The 12,807-nt window shown below is 40.1% G+C and overlaps 2 protein-coding genes and 1 long non-coding RNA gene across 3 annotated transcripts in view; 2 read left to right on the forward strand and 1 right to left on the reverse strand.

The window, feature by feature from the left end:
* The window catches only part of lrrc23 (leucine rich repeat containing 23), a 4,897-nt gene extending 2,591 nt beyond the window's left edge, over positions 1 to 2,306 (forward strand). Inside the window, exons 3-8 of the mRNA XM_054789561.1 lie at positions 1 to 24; positions 87 to 228; positions 731 to 861; positions 967 to 1,103; positions 1,187 to 1,391; positions 1,493 to 2,306. The exon at positions 1 to 24 is cut by the window's left edge and continues 97 nt beyond it. Of these exons, the coding sequence (XP_054645536.1) occupies positions 1 to 24; positions 87 to 228; positions 731 to 861; positions 967 to 1,103; positions 1,187 to 1,391; positions 1,493 to 1,510 (657 nt within the window). The 3' untranslated portion in view covers positions 1,511 to 2,306. The remainder of the gene's footprint in view (positions 25 to 86; positions 229 to 730; positions 862 to 966; positions 1,104 to 1,186; positions 1,392 to 1,492) is intronic.
* LOC129189840 (uncharacterized) lies at positions 2,086 to 3,596 on the reverse strand. The gene is made up of 3 exons (XR_008572892.1): positions 2,939 to 3,596; positions 2,457 to 2,527; positions 2,086 to 2,382 (listed from the first exon to the last, which is right to left on the reverse strand). It is a non-coding gene; the product is annotated as an uncharacterized LOC129189840 (long non-coding RNA).
* Positions 3,044 to 11,850, forward strand: tktb (transketolase b). The gene is made up of 14 exons (XM_054786934.1): positions 3,044 to 3,288; positions 5,201 to 5,318; positions 5,418 to 5,531; positions 5,647 to 5,744; positions 7,770 to 7,961; positions 8,164 to 8,291; positions 8,381 to 8,577; positions 8,690 to 8,854; positions 9,110 to 9,266; positions 9,348 to 9,478; positions 9,550 to 9,633; positions 10,852 to 10,948; positions 11,066 to 11,185; positions 11,260 to 11,850. The coding sequence occupies exons 1-14, from the start codon at positions 3,182 to 3,184 to the stop codon at positions 11,430 to 11,432; spliced, it is 1,881 nt and encodes a 626-aa protein (XP_054642909.1). The 5' UTR covers positions 3,044 to 3,181; the 3' UTR covers positions 11,433 to 11,850.
* The last annotated feature ends 957 nt before the right edge of the window (positions 11,851 to 12,807 follow it).

Genomic DNA, 12,807 nt, shown 5'->3' on the forward strand with positions numbered 1-12,807 from the left:
CTCACCCAGCTTCTTTGGCTCAAGGCAAGGATAATGACTTTTATTCCTGCAATTTACCTTTATTTAACATCTGGACTACTCTGTAGGTTGACAGGAATATTGTAACCTACTTCCAAGGACAAGCCTTTGCACAGCTGGCCTACCTGCAGTGGCTGAGTATGGCTGCAAACCGACTCACAGATGTGGATGGCCTTGTTGGACCATCGTTGGAGAGTCTTATTCTTTCAGGTTGTCCTGATGATTTAATCTTAACATGTGTAGTAAACCATTAGCATCAAGTGTAAGATTTCGTTACCTTAATTAAATATTGACTTTTGTTCTCTCATACTATAGAATACACTTAGAGGGTATGCTATATATCAGGGGCCCCCATTGTGATGCCTGCGGGCACCAGGTAGCCCCCCACGACCACATGGGGTGCCCGCAAGCCTGCTTTTCATTCAGGTTTTCAGTTAATGTGAGAACACTAGAAAGAAAAGTATTCTGAAACATAAAATGTGAGTTGTGGATACCAGCATTTTGTGAATGTTTTGGTAAAACAAGCATATTTGATCTGTTTGGGTTGAAATAAGGTATGAAAATCATTTCTACAAAAATGAGTAGCTCGTGGCCATTTTCATTTTCTAAAAGTAGCTCTCGCAAGAAAAAACATCGGTGACCCCTGCTGTATATGATCCAATTTGTGTGTCTATAATAAAAGTTTTAATGTGGTATTTTAAACTTTCCGCAGAGAACCGCATACAGACAATAAATGGTCTTGAAAGTAGCCATTTTTCCAAACTGGTGACATTAGAGCTGAGGGGAAACCGCTTAAGTACAACTAAGGGCATCAACCTTCCCAATCTGCAGCGATTATATTTGGTAATAAATTATATTTGCCCATGATACAAATATACTAGACTGAAAATAGACTGATGTTTTTGTAGGCCGATGTTTAATCTGAAGCAGTTCTTCCTCTGCATTCAGGCCCAAAATGTTATTAAAAGTCTGGAGGGCTTGGATCAGTTAGAGAGCCTCACCACCCTGCACCTTCGTAAAAACAAACTCGTTAACGTTGACGGGCTCAGCTCCAACATGAAATGTCTCCAGTACCTCAACATCAGGTAAACGCCAACTTCTCAAAAACAATGATCGGCACTCTTAAATTGCTAGCGCACCAAACAACATTCCTTTATCTCTCCTTCAGAAGCAATGATATCTTAGATGAGACCTGCTTGCGGTCCCTTGGCAATGTGTCAAAAACCCTGCGAGTCATGATCCTCTCTGAGAATCCACTGGACGGAAACACAGACTACAGACCGTATGTTCTGACTCTGATTCCAAAACTGGAGCGTCTTGATAAAGAGCCTGTTTCCCTTGAGGAGAGGGCTGAGGTGTGGAAGGCAATCAAGGTAAATACACAGAAGTTAGAAACAGAAGTTTACACTATTGCATTTTCAACGAAAGTTTGTTCCTGTTATTGCTTGCCCTAATGGCATTTGTTTCATTTCAGGAACTTGAAGAAGGCTGAAGTCAAACTTTTACAGTAATTCCTCCATTAACTTCCTGGATAAGATGGAAGACGGTGTTAAACTATAGAAACCTTGAAACTTGCATATACTGTATGTATAATAATATGCATCTATCCACAGTATGCTATTGTTGTAGTTTACTTCATTACATCTATTTTACTGTTAAGCTTTAAATGCTTAAAATCATTTAGTCATGACATAAACACTAGAAGAACTACATCAAAAGGCAATGTGTAGTGTAGTGATGAGAAGGCACTTTTGCAACCACACTCCTGTTGGCTCCCATCCAGCTGCAGTTTTAAAGCGATAGTAACATTGGATGGACTATACGTCGCCATACATTGACCTAGATCAATCAAATCAGTGCTTCAGATTCGAGAAACTATGATGTAATTCCATCTGCACACCTTGTCATCGAACCACTGCAAAAACTTCTCGTCTTACTACTGTCTTGAAATGAGTGGGTGCAGCTGTAATTCAGGGAAATTTCGCGATGCAACTGCACAGATTCTTCTGAGAGGAAGAATTTAAGGGCAAAGGCCACTGCAACATGGAGAACTGTTTATTACACTGTTTTTATGACTACACACCACTGTTTATTCTGTTATCTTGACCTTTTAACCCCAAAGCAAACCATTATTTAAAACAGCAGTGCTTCATAATAAAGTTTAACAATTGACAACTTTTTCTTCATAATCCCCCCGAGACGCAGCAATGCATTTTTGTACTCTGTAAGGGACAAGTGTTTTAAATGCATATACAATAATAAAACCAGTTGTGCTGTGGAGAGGACACCCTGGGATTTTCAGCGATATGTGATTTGTTGGCATTACAAACAAGTAGGAGATCTGTCTTTGCAAAATGGCTGCCTCTATGGAAACAAGAGAGGTAAGTTACATGTATGCAGTTGTTGGGTACATAAAGGTTGAAATTCAGTGTTCATACTCAATAGTTAGTGGAAACCACATTTTCCCGGTGTCCTCTGTGGTGGACATGAAGACTTACTACTTTTTCATCTAAAATGATGAAGATGGTTGATTCAACAAATGCATCAAGATGCAGAAAATAACGTATTATATGACAAAGGTGTGGCACAAAAATTCCCAAACCAAGAAAAGTTCAAGTGACAGTTTTCAATGTTTTTTCATGTTCAATGTCTATGTGTATAAATTTAAAATGAAACCTATAGGCAAATATAGCTACAAACTGGTTTACTTTATAAGTAATATGTTTTTTCTCACAAGGTCTTGTTCATCTCATCAGAGCAGTAGAAAAGATGTTGGATGAAATAATTCAGTTGGCACTATATAGACATTGCATAAAAACACATTTTCTGACAACAGAAATTATGTGGCATATTGTTCTCACACAAGACTGCAAAAAAAAAAAATATTAGTTTTATTGGGTCTCAGGAGGATGTACTGTACTGGCAAAGCTGAAGTTGTGAAGTAACTTCCGCCTTATGACGCAGTCTTCCTCCAATGAGAGCGTTAGGTGGGCGTGCCTTGAGAATGCCTTAAATCCTCCTCCCCTCGGCCCGTCCTCCTCCTCCTGGGTTGAACTTGCTGTAATCTGCAGCGGCGTGGCCTAGCACCGGGAAGTAACTGCGTGATAAATAACCCAGCGACATTTTTAGGCGACGCTCGCAAAGAAGCAACCCACAATATACCATGGCTAGCTACCACAAACCCGACGAGAAAACTCTGCAGGGGCTCAAGGATGTCGCCAACAAGCTGAGGATCCACTCTATCAAGGCAACATGCGCCTCCAACTCTGGGTAAAGTTTTAAACTGGATTCGTGTGATAGTTATGAAACGTTACATTTGCGTAAAAGGCGTAACATGTAGGAGGCTAATGCTAGCACACGTTACCTGTAGGCCTTGGAGCACATGCTGCAGTCCAAATAATGTAAACCGTGACCACTTCCATCAGATTGTCAACTGATGTGATTATCAGTTAACTATTCCTAACGATAAGCGTCCTAGGCTAGTTCAATAAGCATATCGGTTGCTTTTTTCAGAAAGTGTCATAGTGAACCTATCAATAGTATCGACAATGGCTGACGCGGGAATTGAAGATCTTCTAATTGACCCTAGGCGACTGTTGAGCCAACAAGAACCACATGATGCATGGCGTGGTCTCAGCCCCTCGCTGACTTAAAGCTACAGATGCATGCAAAATGCAACGCAAACGTTTAGTACGATTTTGTTTTCATAGTCAGTGAAATTCAGCATAATCACTCTGAAGCCATACACCCAAATGGTGTAAAACGTTTTTTCTTGAGAGCGACTTTTGCAAAATTAAAATGGCCAAGAGCTCCTCATTTTTGTAACATTTATTTTCATAGCTTATTTCAAACCCAAACAAACCAATTATGCTTGTTTACCAGAGCATTAACAAAATACTGGTATCCACAACTCACATTTTGCATTTCAGAATGCATTTCTTTCTAGTGTTCTCACATTAACTAAAAACCTGATTGAAAAGCAGGCACCTGAAGTTGTCGTGGGGGGCTACCTGGTGCCTGCGGGCACCACTGATGTGTAAAAAAACTGAACGTTGGCTACACTTGCACAATCCAATGGAATACAAGACTTTTGCACTATAGTGTAAAAGCTGTTTTTTTTTTCCATACAATTCTCACTGGATCGTGAAGGTGTGGCTAGTAGTTGCGCCGTTGCCTCATTCATTTCCAGAGTGATGTGCCGCTTCCTCTTCCTTCAAGAATGTCACTCAAACAGGTTTTGCAGGCAGTGCAGCACATTATTTCCTCGTAGTCAAACAATGTCGAAAAATTGTTCAGTCTTCCACTCGATTGCTCAATTTCCTGTGTACTTATTTTAGATTCACAACAGCCTGTTGTTGTAAAGGCCTCTGAGTGATACAAATTTTGGCTGGAAGTTACAACTTGGGATTACTAAAACATTTTTTTCTTACAGGATTTAATGTAGCTGGGATTAGATGCATTTGTAACTGATAGTTTTGCATTTTTCTACATAATTGCCCATTTAATCATACCAGGGAACATAGGATGTACAGTTACACATGACATATCAGTTTAATTTAAATAGATACTTTATTCATCTCCAAGAGAAATTCACAAGTTGAGTTGCATGAGTTTAATTTCCCTTATCTCCCAGCAGGGCATCACTCAGCACATGGACATTGGGTAAACTGAAATCTGTTTTGAAGGGTAGGAGAGTATAACCAGTATAACCATGTTTGAAGATAACTCAGCATGTTGCAAGTAGGATTGAAATGATGCAGTTTGAAATTTAACCCAAATGGGGAAGTTGAGATGCTGTTGAGTACAGAAGGATTTCTAAATTATTACAATACTGTGACCACCATTTCAGCAACTAACTGTTTTGCAAGTTTGTTTGCAAGCATGTTCTTTTTTTGAGGTACTGAAATTTTGAAACCTGACCATTTCAATTTAACAATCTTGTAACATGAGTGATGTTGCACTCCAAATATCACACTATTCTGTTTTATCAGAATTTTTTTCACTTGTTTGTCCAGAAAGGATTAACTGGAATTAAAACCAAGTTGTTTAAAGTATATATTAAAAAAAAGTTTGATTCCAAAAGCATCCGTTTGTGCAACCCATGCATGTTTACAGTGTGACATGAAAGCCTTTTCTTGTGTATGCAATAAGTTACTCTTAACCTATTTATCTGCCTTCACAGCCACCCCACATCGTGTTGCAGTGCGGCAGAGCTCATGTCTGTCCTCTTCTTCCACACCATGCGCTATAAAGCTGATGACCCCCGCAACCAGTGCAACGACCGCTTTGTGCTATCAAAGGTTTAGATGCGTATTTTTTTTTTAGCTGGAAAGACAGCAGCAACTCTTTGTCAATGTACTCTATGAACTGTCATAAGAATCCGTGCTCCCTGCTTCAAGGGTCATGCTGCACCGGTCTTGTATGCTGCCTGGGCAGAAGCTGGGTTTGTGAAAGAGTCCGATCTGCTAAACCTGCGCAAGATTGACTGCAATCTGGAGGGGCACCCCACTCCAGTAAGACCAGATAACCAGAGTTCCTTTTGCTGTACACTATTCAGGTTTAGCACTGATTTGTATTCTGTTTGTCACATTCTGTTTTTTTTTTTTTTAATTTCCCCATATTCACCAGAAACTGCCGTTTGTTGATGTGGCGACAGGATCTCTTGGTCAGGGTCTGAGTGCTGCTTGTGGGATGGCCTATACCGGCAAGAACTTTGACAAATCCAGGTGAATGTTTGTGTGGAAATGTAATGGAAATAAGAGACTGATACTTTCTTCATCTGCATTAAAAATAAAATAAAATACAGTTAAACCATGCATTCTGTAAGAAATTTTAAGGTTAAAGTGCAGCTGATCTTGAGTGTGTGTGGAATTTGTCTCTGGAGATATATCCTCAGTCGTACATGTTGTTGACCCACTATTGTGTAACCAATGAAAGTTGTGGCTCTTCTGATTAGTTTATCTGCTTTGTGTTGAACCTCCATTTAATGTGGTTATTGGATTAGTCTGGTAGTAGTTAATTGCTCTTACTCATTACGCTTCAGACAGATTAGATTAGTGAAAGGATGCTGCAAAATAGAACAGTGCTCAAGGTAACACAGTGCATTGATTGATGCGACATCAATCTGTTTCTATGGTCAGTAGGTGTCACAAGATCTCGCAAGATTAAAAACGTGAGCAGATTTCTCGTGGGCACTAGGACTGTGACAGTAACAAATTAATCACACAATAAATGAAAACAAACTTAATCATTTTGCCGGCCTCCATATATTGCCATGTGCATGCGTGTCTGTTTTCCTCGTCGCTCGCCTCCAAACAGGCAGGAGGAAGGTTCACTCTGTGCATTGGTTTCAGCACCTTGGCACGTTTGTTTCATAGAGCAACGGCATGAACGGAGTGAGCCATTTTGTCAGTCATACAGTCTGTCTTGTGGATGGAGGCGGGGCCGGTAGCATACAGAGTACAGAAGAGTGTAGCCTCGTGAGGAGCAATGCAAGGTAACGTAGTAGAAATTAAATGAGCAGATTGCAATATACTGTCTTTTTTTTCCCCCCATTGTACTTTTCTTAAAAGCAATGTTAAAATTTCGTCTTGTCCTCGTAGACCCGGTCTCGTGTATAGTCTCACCTCATGAACTTTGGTTGAATCCCAATTCTATTCTTTTAGCCCTTTCCCTTCATCTTACCCCTTCCCCTGCTTCTTAAACCCTAGGGCCAAGGGCCATTCTCATTACATCATCACCCTTCACCGCTTTCTGGCTATGACATAGGCAGATGAGAGAAAATAAAATGGTTCATAATAAATGTGTCCTACCATAAAGTAAGCTGCATACTTTCCTACATTTCAATGTTCTATAGCCTATTTCACAACTTTTTTTTAAAGAAAGGCACACATTTTCACGATCTGATATTTGTTGCAAAAAATAAGCAACTCTAATAAATAACAGCTTACAGCCAGCACTGTAACATTTGTAAAAATTAAAAATGGATGAAAATTGTTGGATTACGGTGGCTATAATTCACAGCAAACAGACTTCACTATGATGTGCTGGGTTTTGTGAGTAATTGGATAGCTAGAGCGGGGATAGCCACCTGCCATGGCTGAGCGAGGTGCATAGTAAGCGGACACATGTGCCGAGCTGCCCCTGTGCTGCCACAGCTCCGGAGAACCATAGTATAGAGTGGGCATAGCCACCTGGTGTGGCCGAGAAAGGGTGCGCTTTAGTTGGACACAAACATGGCACTTTCTCGGCCAGTTCAGTAGTGTACTGTAGATTCCCCTTGCTAGGGAGCTAGCGAGTGATTTTAAAATACAACTTACAATTAACAGGCTTTGGCTGCTATCGAATCATTTATGAAATGCAGTAGATTGCAATGAAGTTAGATATCAGTGTTAGCCGGCTATCATAGCGACTACAAACAATTCAAAACAGGGTGAAAATTTATGTACAGTAGCATAAGATTTAATATCTAATAACATGAGTGACGTTACTGTGAAAATCAAAAACTATGTGTAATTGCCTAAATTTGTTTCTTTCGGTACACCTTTTAGCACTTACCCCCTAAGCCCCGGTTTAAGGAGAATTGGGACACCACTTGAGTCTCATGAATGCGTAGAACCTATGGGTAAAATGAGGACTAAGGGGTAGAATTGGGATTCAGCCTTAGTGTCTGGTGGCACCCCCAATGGTCAGTTATCTTGCATCAGCTTGGGAAGACAATACAATTCCGGTGTCTTTCATTTCTGTTTCAGCTACCGCGTGTACTGCATGATGGGGGATGGAGAATGTTCCGAGGGCTCTGTGTGGGAAGCCATGGCCTTTGCTTCCTACTATCAGCTGGACAACCTGGTGGCTATCATGGATGTCAATCGTCTCGGTCAGAGTGAGCCTGCACCCCTCAAGCATGACATGGACATCTATCGCAAGCGCTGTGAAGCCTTTGGGTTAGTTAAAAACCTACGACTGAGATAGATTTTAAGAAAAACGTAAACGTGACCATGCTAGCATTTAACTTTTTTTTTTCATTCACAGTGTGCACATTGTTTTAGCGCATGGTTGTAAACATGTGATGTTAGACATTGATAGAGCTATATTTAGTGTTTTATATTATTTGTGAAGGTTTGAATACTAGCTTTATGTTAATAGATGGAATACATATGTTGTGGATGGCCATGATGTGGAGGAGCTGTGCAAAGCATTCTGGCATGCTCAGCAGGTTAAGGGCAAGCCCACTTGCATTGTTGCCAAGACATTCAAGGGCAAAGGCCTGAAAGGTAGGTTTTCATGTCTAATAATTAAATTAACCATTTTATTTCCACTCTGAATTAATGTAAAAAAAACTGTGTTTATCCCTTTGCCCCAGGAATTGAGGATCTTGAGAATTGGCATGGAAAGCCCATCCCAAAGGACAAGGTGGATGGACTCTTGAATGACCTTCAGGGACAAATTCAAGTCCCAAACAAGGTCTTGTGTCCAGAGCTGCCAAATGATGACACAGCACCTGCAGACCTAAGCCCAATCTATCTGCCCTCCCCTCCAGCATACAAAAAGGGTGACAAGGTACCTTTTCCAGTGATTTGTATTTGTTTGGTTGCATGTAATTTTGTCTTAAAACCTAATGGTCTCCAGCTATTTTGTTTAATAACCTCTGATTCGTCCCTGTCCTTTTCAGATGGCAACAAGGCGGGCTTATGGTGTGGCGCTGGCAAAACTGGGCCAGTCAAGCCAGAGAGTGGTAGCCCTTGATGGGGACACCAAAAACTCCACATTCTCAGAGACCTTCAAAAAAGCTTTTCCTGAACGCTACATTGAATGCTTCATTGCCGAACAGAACATGGTGCACAATATTTAAGTATTTTGTGGAATATCCCATGTTTGATATTAATTGATTAGAAATGGGGAAACTATTTGTAGTCTTGCACAAAAGTCAGTTTGGGTATGTAAACAGTGGAGTTATAAACAAACACCCATAACATAATCTGATCCAAATTAGTCTAATCTGTTACTGTTCTTTTCAAATCCACATAGCTCCGTCCCATTTTGGGACCTTTCATTGACATAGAGGCTAACTAATATTTCCTTGCTGCTGCAGGTGGGAGTGGCGATTGGGTGTGCCAGCCGTGACCGTACGGTGGCATTTGCCAGCACGTTTGCCACCTTCCTGTCCAGGGCCTATGACCAGATCCGAATGGGAGCCATCTCTCAGTCAAATGTCAACTTGGTAGGGTCACACTGCGGAGTCTCTATCGGTAAGGTTTTTGCCAAAGCGCCTCTTTTTATATTTATGACTACCTGACTGAGCACAGAACGACTGCTTTTTGCCTTTCTAGGTGAAGATGGACCTTCCCAGATGGCGCTAGAGGATCTGGCCATGTTCCGTGCCATCCCCACTTGTACTGTGTTTTACCCCAGTGACGCAGTGGCCACAGAGAGAGCAGTCGAGTTTGCAGCCAACACCAAGGTTGGTTTTATTCTTTCCTGGCAGGGCATCTTTTTAAGATGTGTGGTAGAACATTTTGTTGTTTTCCTCAGGGTATCTGTTTCATTCGAACCAGCAGACCAGACACTCCAGTCATCTACTCCTCAGAAGAAAAGTTTGAAATTGGTGTTGCCAAGGTAAAGAATTTACATATCTGTGTTGTAAAAAGACAACTGTGGAACTAACACTATGCATGAAAAGTTAGGGATATTTGGGTTTCTGGTGAAATTTCAGGATGAACCAAAAATGCACCACAGTCATCTCTCTACATCACGGTTGGAACATCGCTCCCTCCCTCATCTCGGTTTTTCAACAATTAATGATTTAATAAATGATTGCTGTTTTGTGGTTGACTATGTGGCCCTTTTATTAGTCAAAAAATATAGAAAGACAAGTCATATGTAGTATTCTGGCCAATAGGCGTTGGTGACTATAGGGGTGTTTTTTCATGTCTACAGGGCTCTCTAATGTTAAATGTTTTTAGGTCATAAACAGGTTTTCTATTCTAACTACAAAAAGATTCCATTTAATTCTTTTTGAAACTGTTATGTTTACTATTATCCGAGCGATAGCGCTGCGAAGGCCCTTTTGAAACTATTATTATTATTATTATTATTATTATTATTATTATGGTTTACATTTACATACTGTATAAGGAATGCTTTTTGTGACACTTTAAAATATGACAGCTGTTCTGTTGCCTTTCAGCTCCTTGTTGCAAAGGTTGAACAGTTGGACATGCATTCAAAAATTTAGAAAAGGTTTAAGTTCACCTGTAAAAGGTCATGGTGCATTTTAGGTTCATCTTGAAATTTTTGTGAGTAGTGTATGTTTTCAGGAGCAATAAAAGTTGAACGAAATGTGTTTCTTAAAAACATACCACGTATTAACGGATATATCACTAGTAACTATGTAATCTTTTTTTCCACAGCCTTGGCTATATGTTGTACGTGTACATTTTTAATGTCATTAAATTTTCAAGTGGACAGCGTACATCTCGTTTCAACAAAGATCACAATATCAAAGAGGCAGTTAATTGAGAATATTTACTTTTATTTATTCCGTCAGTGAAACATTTTTTTATATTGAAAGCTTATTGGTTTCTATTTAGATCAATCAAATCAAAACTGCGATTTGTATTAGGTGATGTACTCCAATGTAACTTGTATGCATGTTCAAATAAAACTAAACCATTACAATTACCAAAACCATTTATCATGACTTGCATCTTCAGAATCTAATCATGCTAGTCGTCATCTTTTTATGAAGCGGATAAACCAAATTGTCAGACAGCAGTACACAGATGTATACTGGGAGCATGATTTTTAATATGAAAAAACAATCTACACCGCCAGGTTGTACGCCAGTCTGACAGTGATGTGCTGACAGTGATTGGAGCTGGTGTAACACTGCATGAGGCTCTTTCTGCTGCTGACGTGCTGGCCAGTGAAGGTAACTCTATACTGCCCTCTGGTGTAGAAAGCTGATTGCTGCATGTGAGAAGTCTGAATGGTGGTCATCACAAACTTTCACAGCAGCTTTGATTATTTCACTTATATCCTTGTTTAGGGAAAAATATACGCATCATTGACCCATTCACCATCAAGCCTCTTGATGCTGCCACCATTGTGGCAAATGCCAAAGCCACAGGAGGACACATCATCACAGTGGAGGACCATTACAAGGAGGGTGGGTTTATGATCTGCACCACAAATATTCTTTGTCTAAAAGAGTGGCATTCGTGACTCTGTCCTTTCGCTCAGGTGGTATTGGCGAGGCAGTGCTGTCGGCAGTGGGCAACGAGCCAGGTATTGTAGTGACCCGGCTGGCAGTCACCAGCGTCCCTCGGAGCGGGAAGCCCCAGGAGCTTTTGGACCTTTTTGGTATCAGTGCTAAGGAAATAGCCAACACAGTGCGTCAAACATTTGCCAACTAAAGCTTGCACCTGGTCTCTTGCTCAGTGTTCCCATTGTTCACCTTTCTACCCAACCTGCCTAGCACAGTCTTGTATGTTTGCTTGTTACCTCAAGTCACGCAGTTTGCTAGACCAGTCAATTGTGTACCATCATATTAATTTGCTAATGGAAATGCAGTGAGACGGTACTTGATTCTGCTCTTTCCTTAACATTACCGAGTTGCCCTCTTGTTTCTCCTTCACACTGTTAAATTTGTCACGCCATTGACACCTTCCTTAAAGTTACTGTTTCGAAGTGGATTGACTGTTTGAATATAGAAAACCATTGTTTTTCTCTTCATTCCTCTGAACCTGCACAGAACACAATATTATTGGTGTTTAGTTCTAAGGAGTTGTGTGGTATTTTGCTGGTGTGCTGAATTAAACACAAATAACCCAATCTCTTTTTGGATTTATTTTTGCTAGTGAAGTGTTTGATAGTTTGCAGAGCTGCAATCATGGTCAGTTTGGATTAACTGTTAATAGTGAGGCTTCTCGTGTAGTGGACAGTGATGCCCATGAACAAATGCAGATTGTACAATCTAAGCATATACACTAATGTGTATGATACAAATTAAAGTACTGTACGGTATAAAGGACATTTCTCCTTACAGAATAATTTAAGAATGAGTTGTGCTCGCATTTTAACTATTAAACAATTTTGGTTAACGTCTGAGCAGAAAGGGGACAGAGCATGAACTTCATTGCTCTGTGTGAGTTCTATGAATAAGAAAGTTTGATGTTGTGCATTAATAGTGTTTAGTCTTGAAGATTTTTATTAATATTGCTCTTAAACTCTCGCTTTCAATTTGGTATAAATTGAATATGCAGACTTTAATCATAGCGATTGCAGGTGAACAAATGTTAAGCTCAAGTTCAATCCATTCAAACGGAAGGATCCTAACATCCGGCTGAAATAAAAGATACGTATCTATTCATCAGTGCTCATGTAAAACTTTTATCAAAATTTGACCACGTGAAATAAACATTTTTCAACCAGAATTACTTACTATAAAATTAATGAATCATATTCAATATTTTAAGTTAATGAAGACCTATATAAATATATATACTGTATATATATGATATATACTGTCTTTGACTTTTTCCATTGGAATTTCCTTCACTTCTAAACTGTTATGGTATAGATGTCACCAGTAGCAAACATATTCTATTTATTCTGGAATGGCCCACCAGAACCTGAATGTTTCGGTGTTTGGTGGTAAGTTGTTCAACGTACAACTCCCACACATGACCCAGGGTACATGCACGCTTCCAGACAAATGTCACAGAAGCTTGGCACCATGCAGGCACATTTTGACAGATTTTTGTGAGTGAGTGGGGTTCCTGAACCAAT

The sequence above is a fragment of the Dunckerocampus dactyliophorus genome, chromosome 1 (assembly GCF_027744805.1).
Source record: "Dunckerocampus dactyliophorus isolate RoL2022-P2 chromosome 1, RoL_Ddac_1.1, whole genome shotgun sequence".
Taxonomy (NCBI): Eukaryota; Metazoa; Chordata; class Actinopteri; order Syngnathiformes; family Syngnathidae; genus Dunckerocampus; species Dunckerocampus dactyliophorus.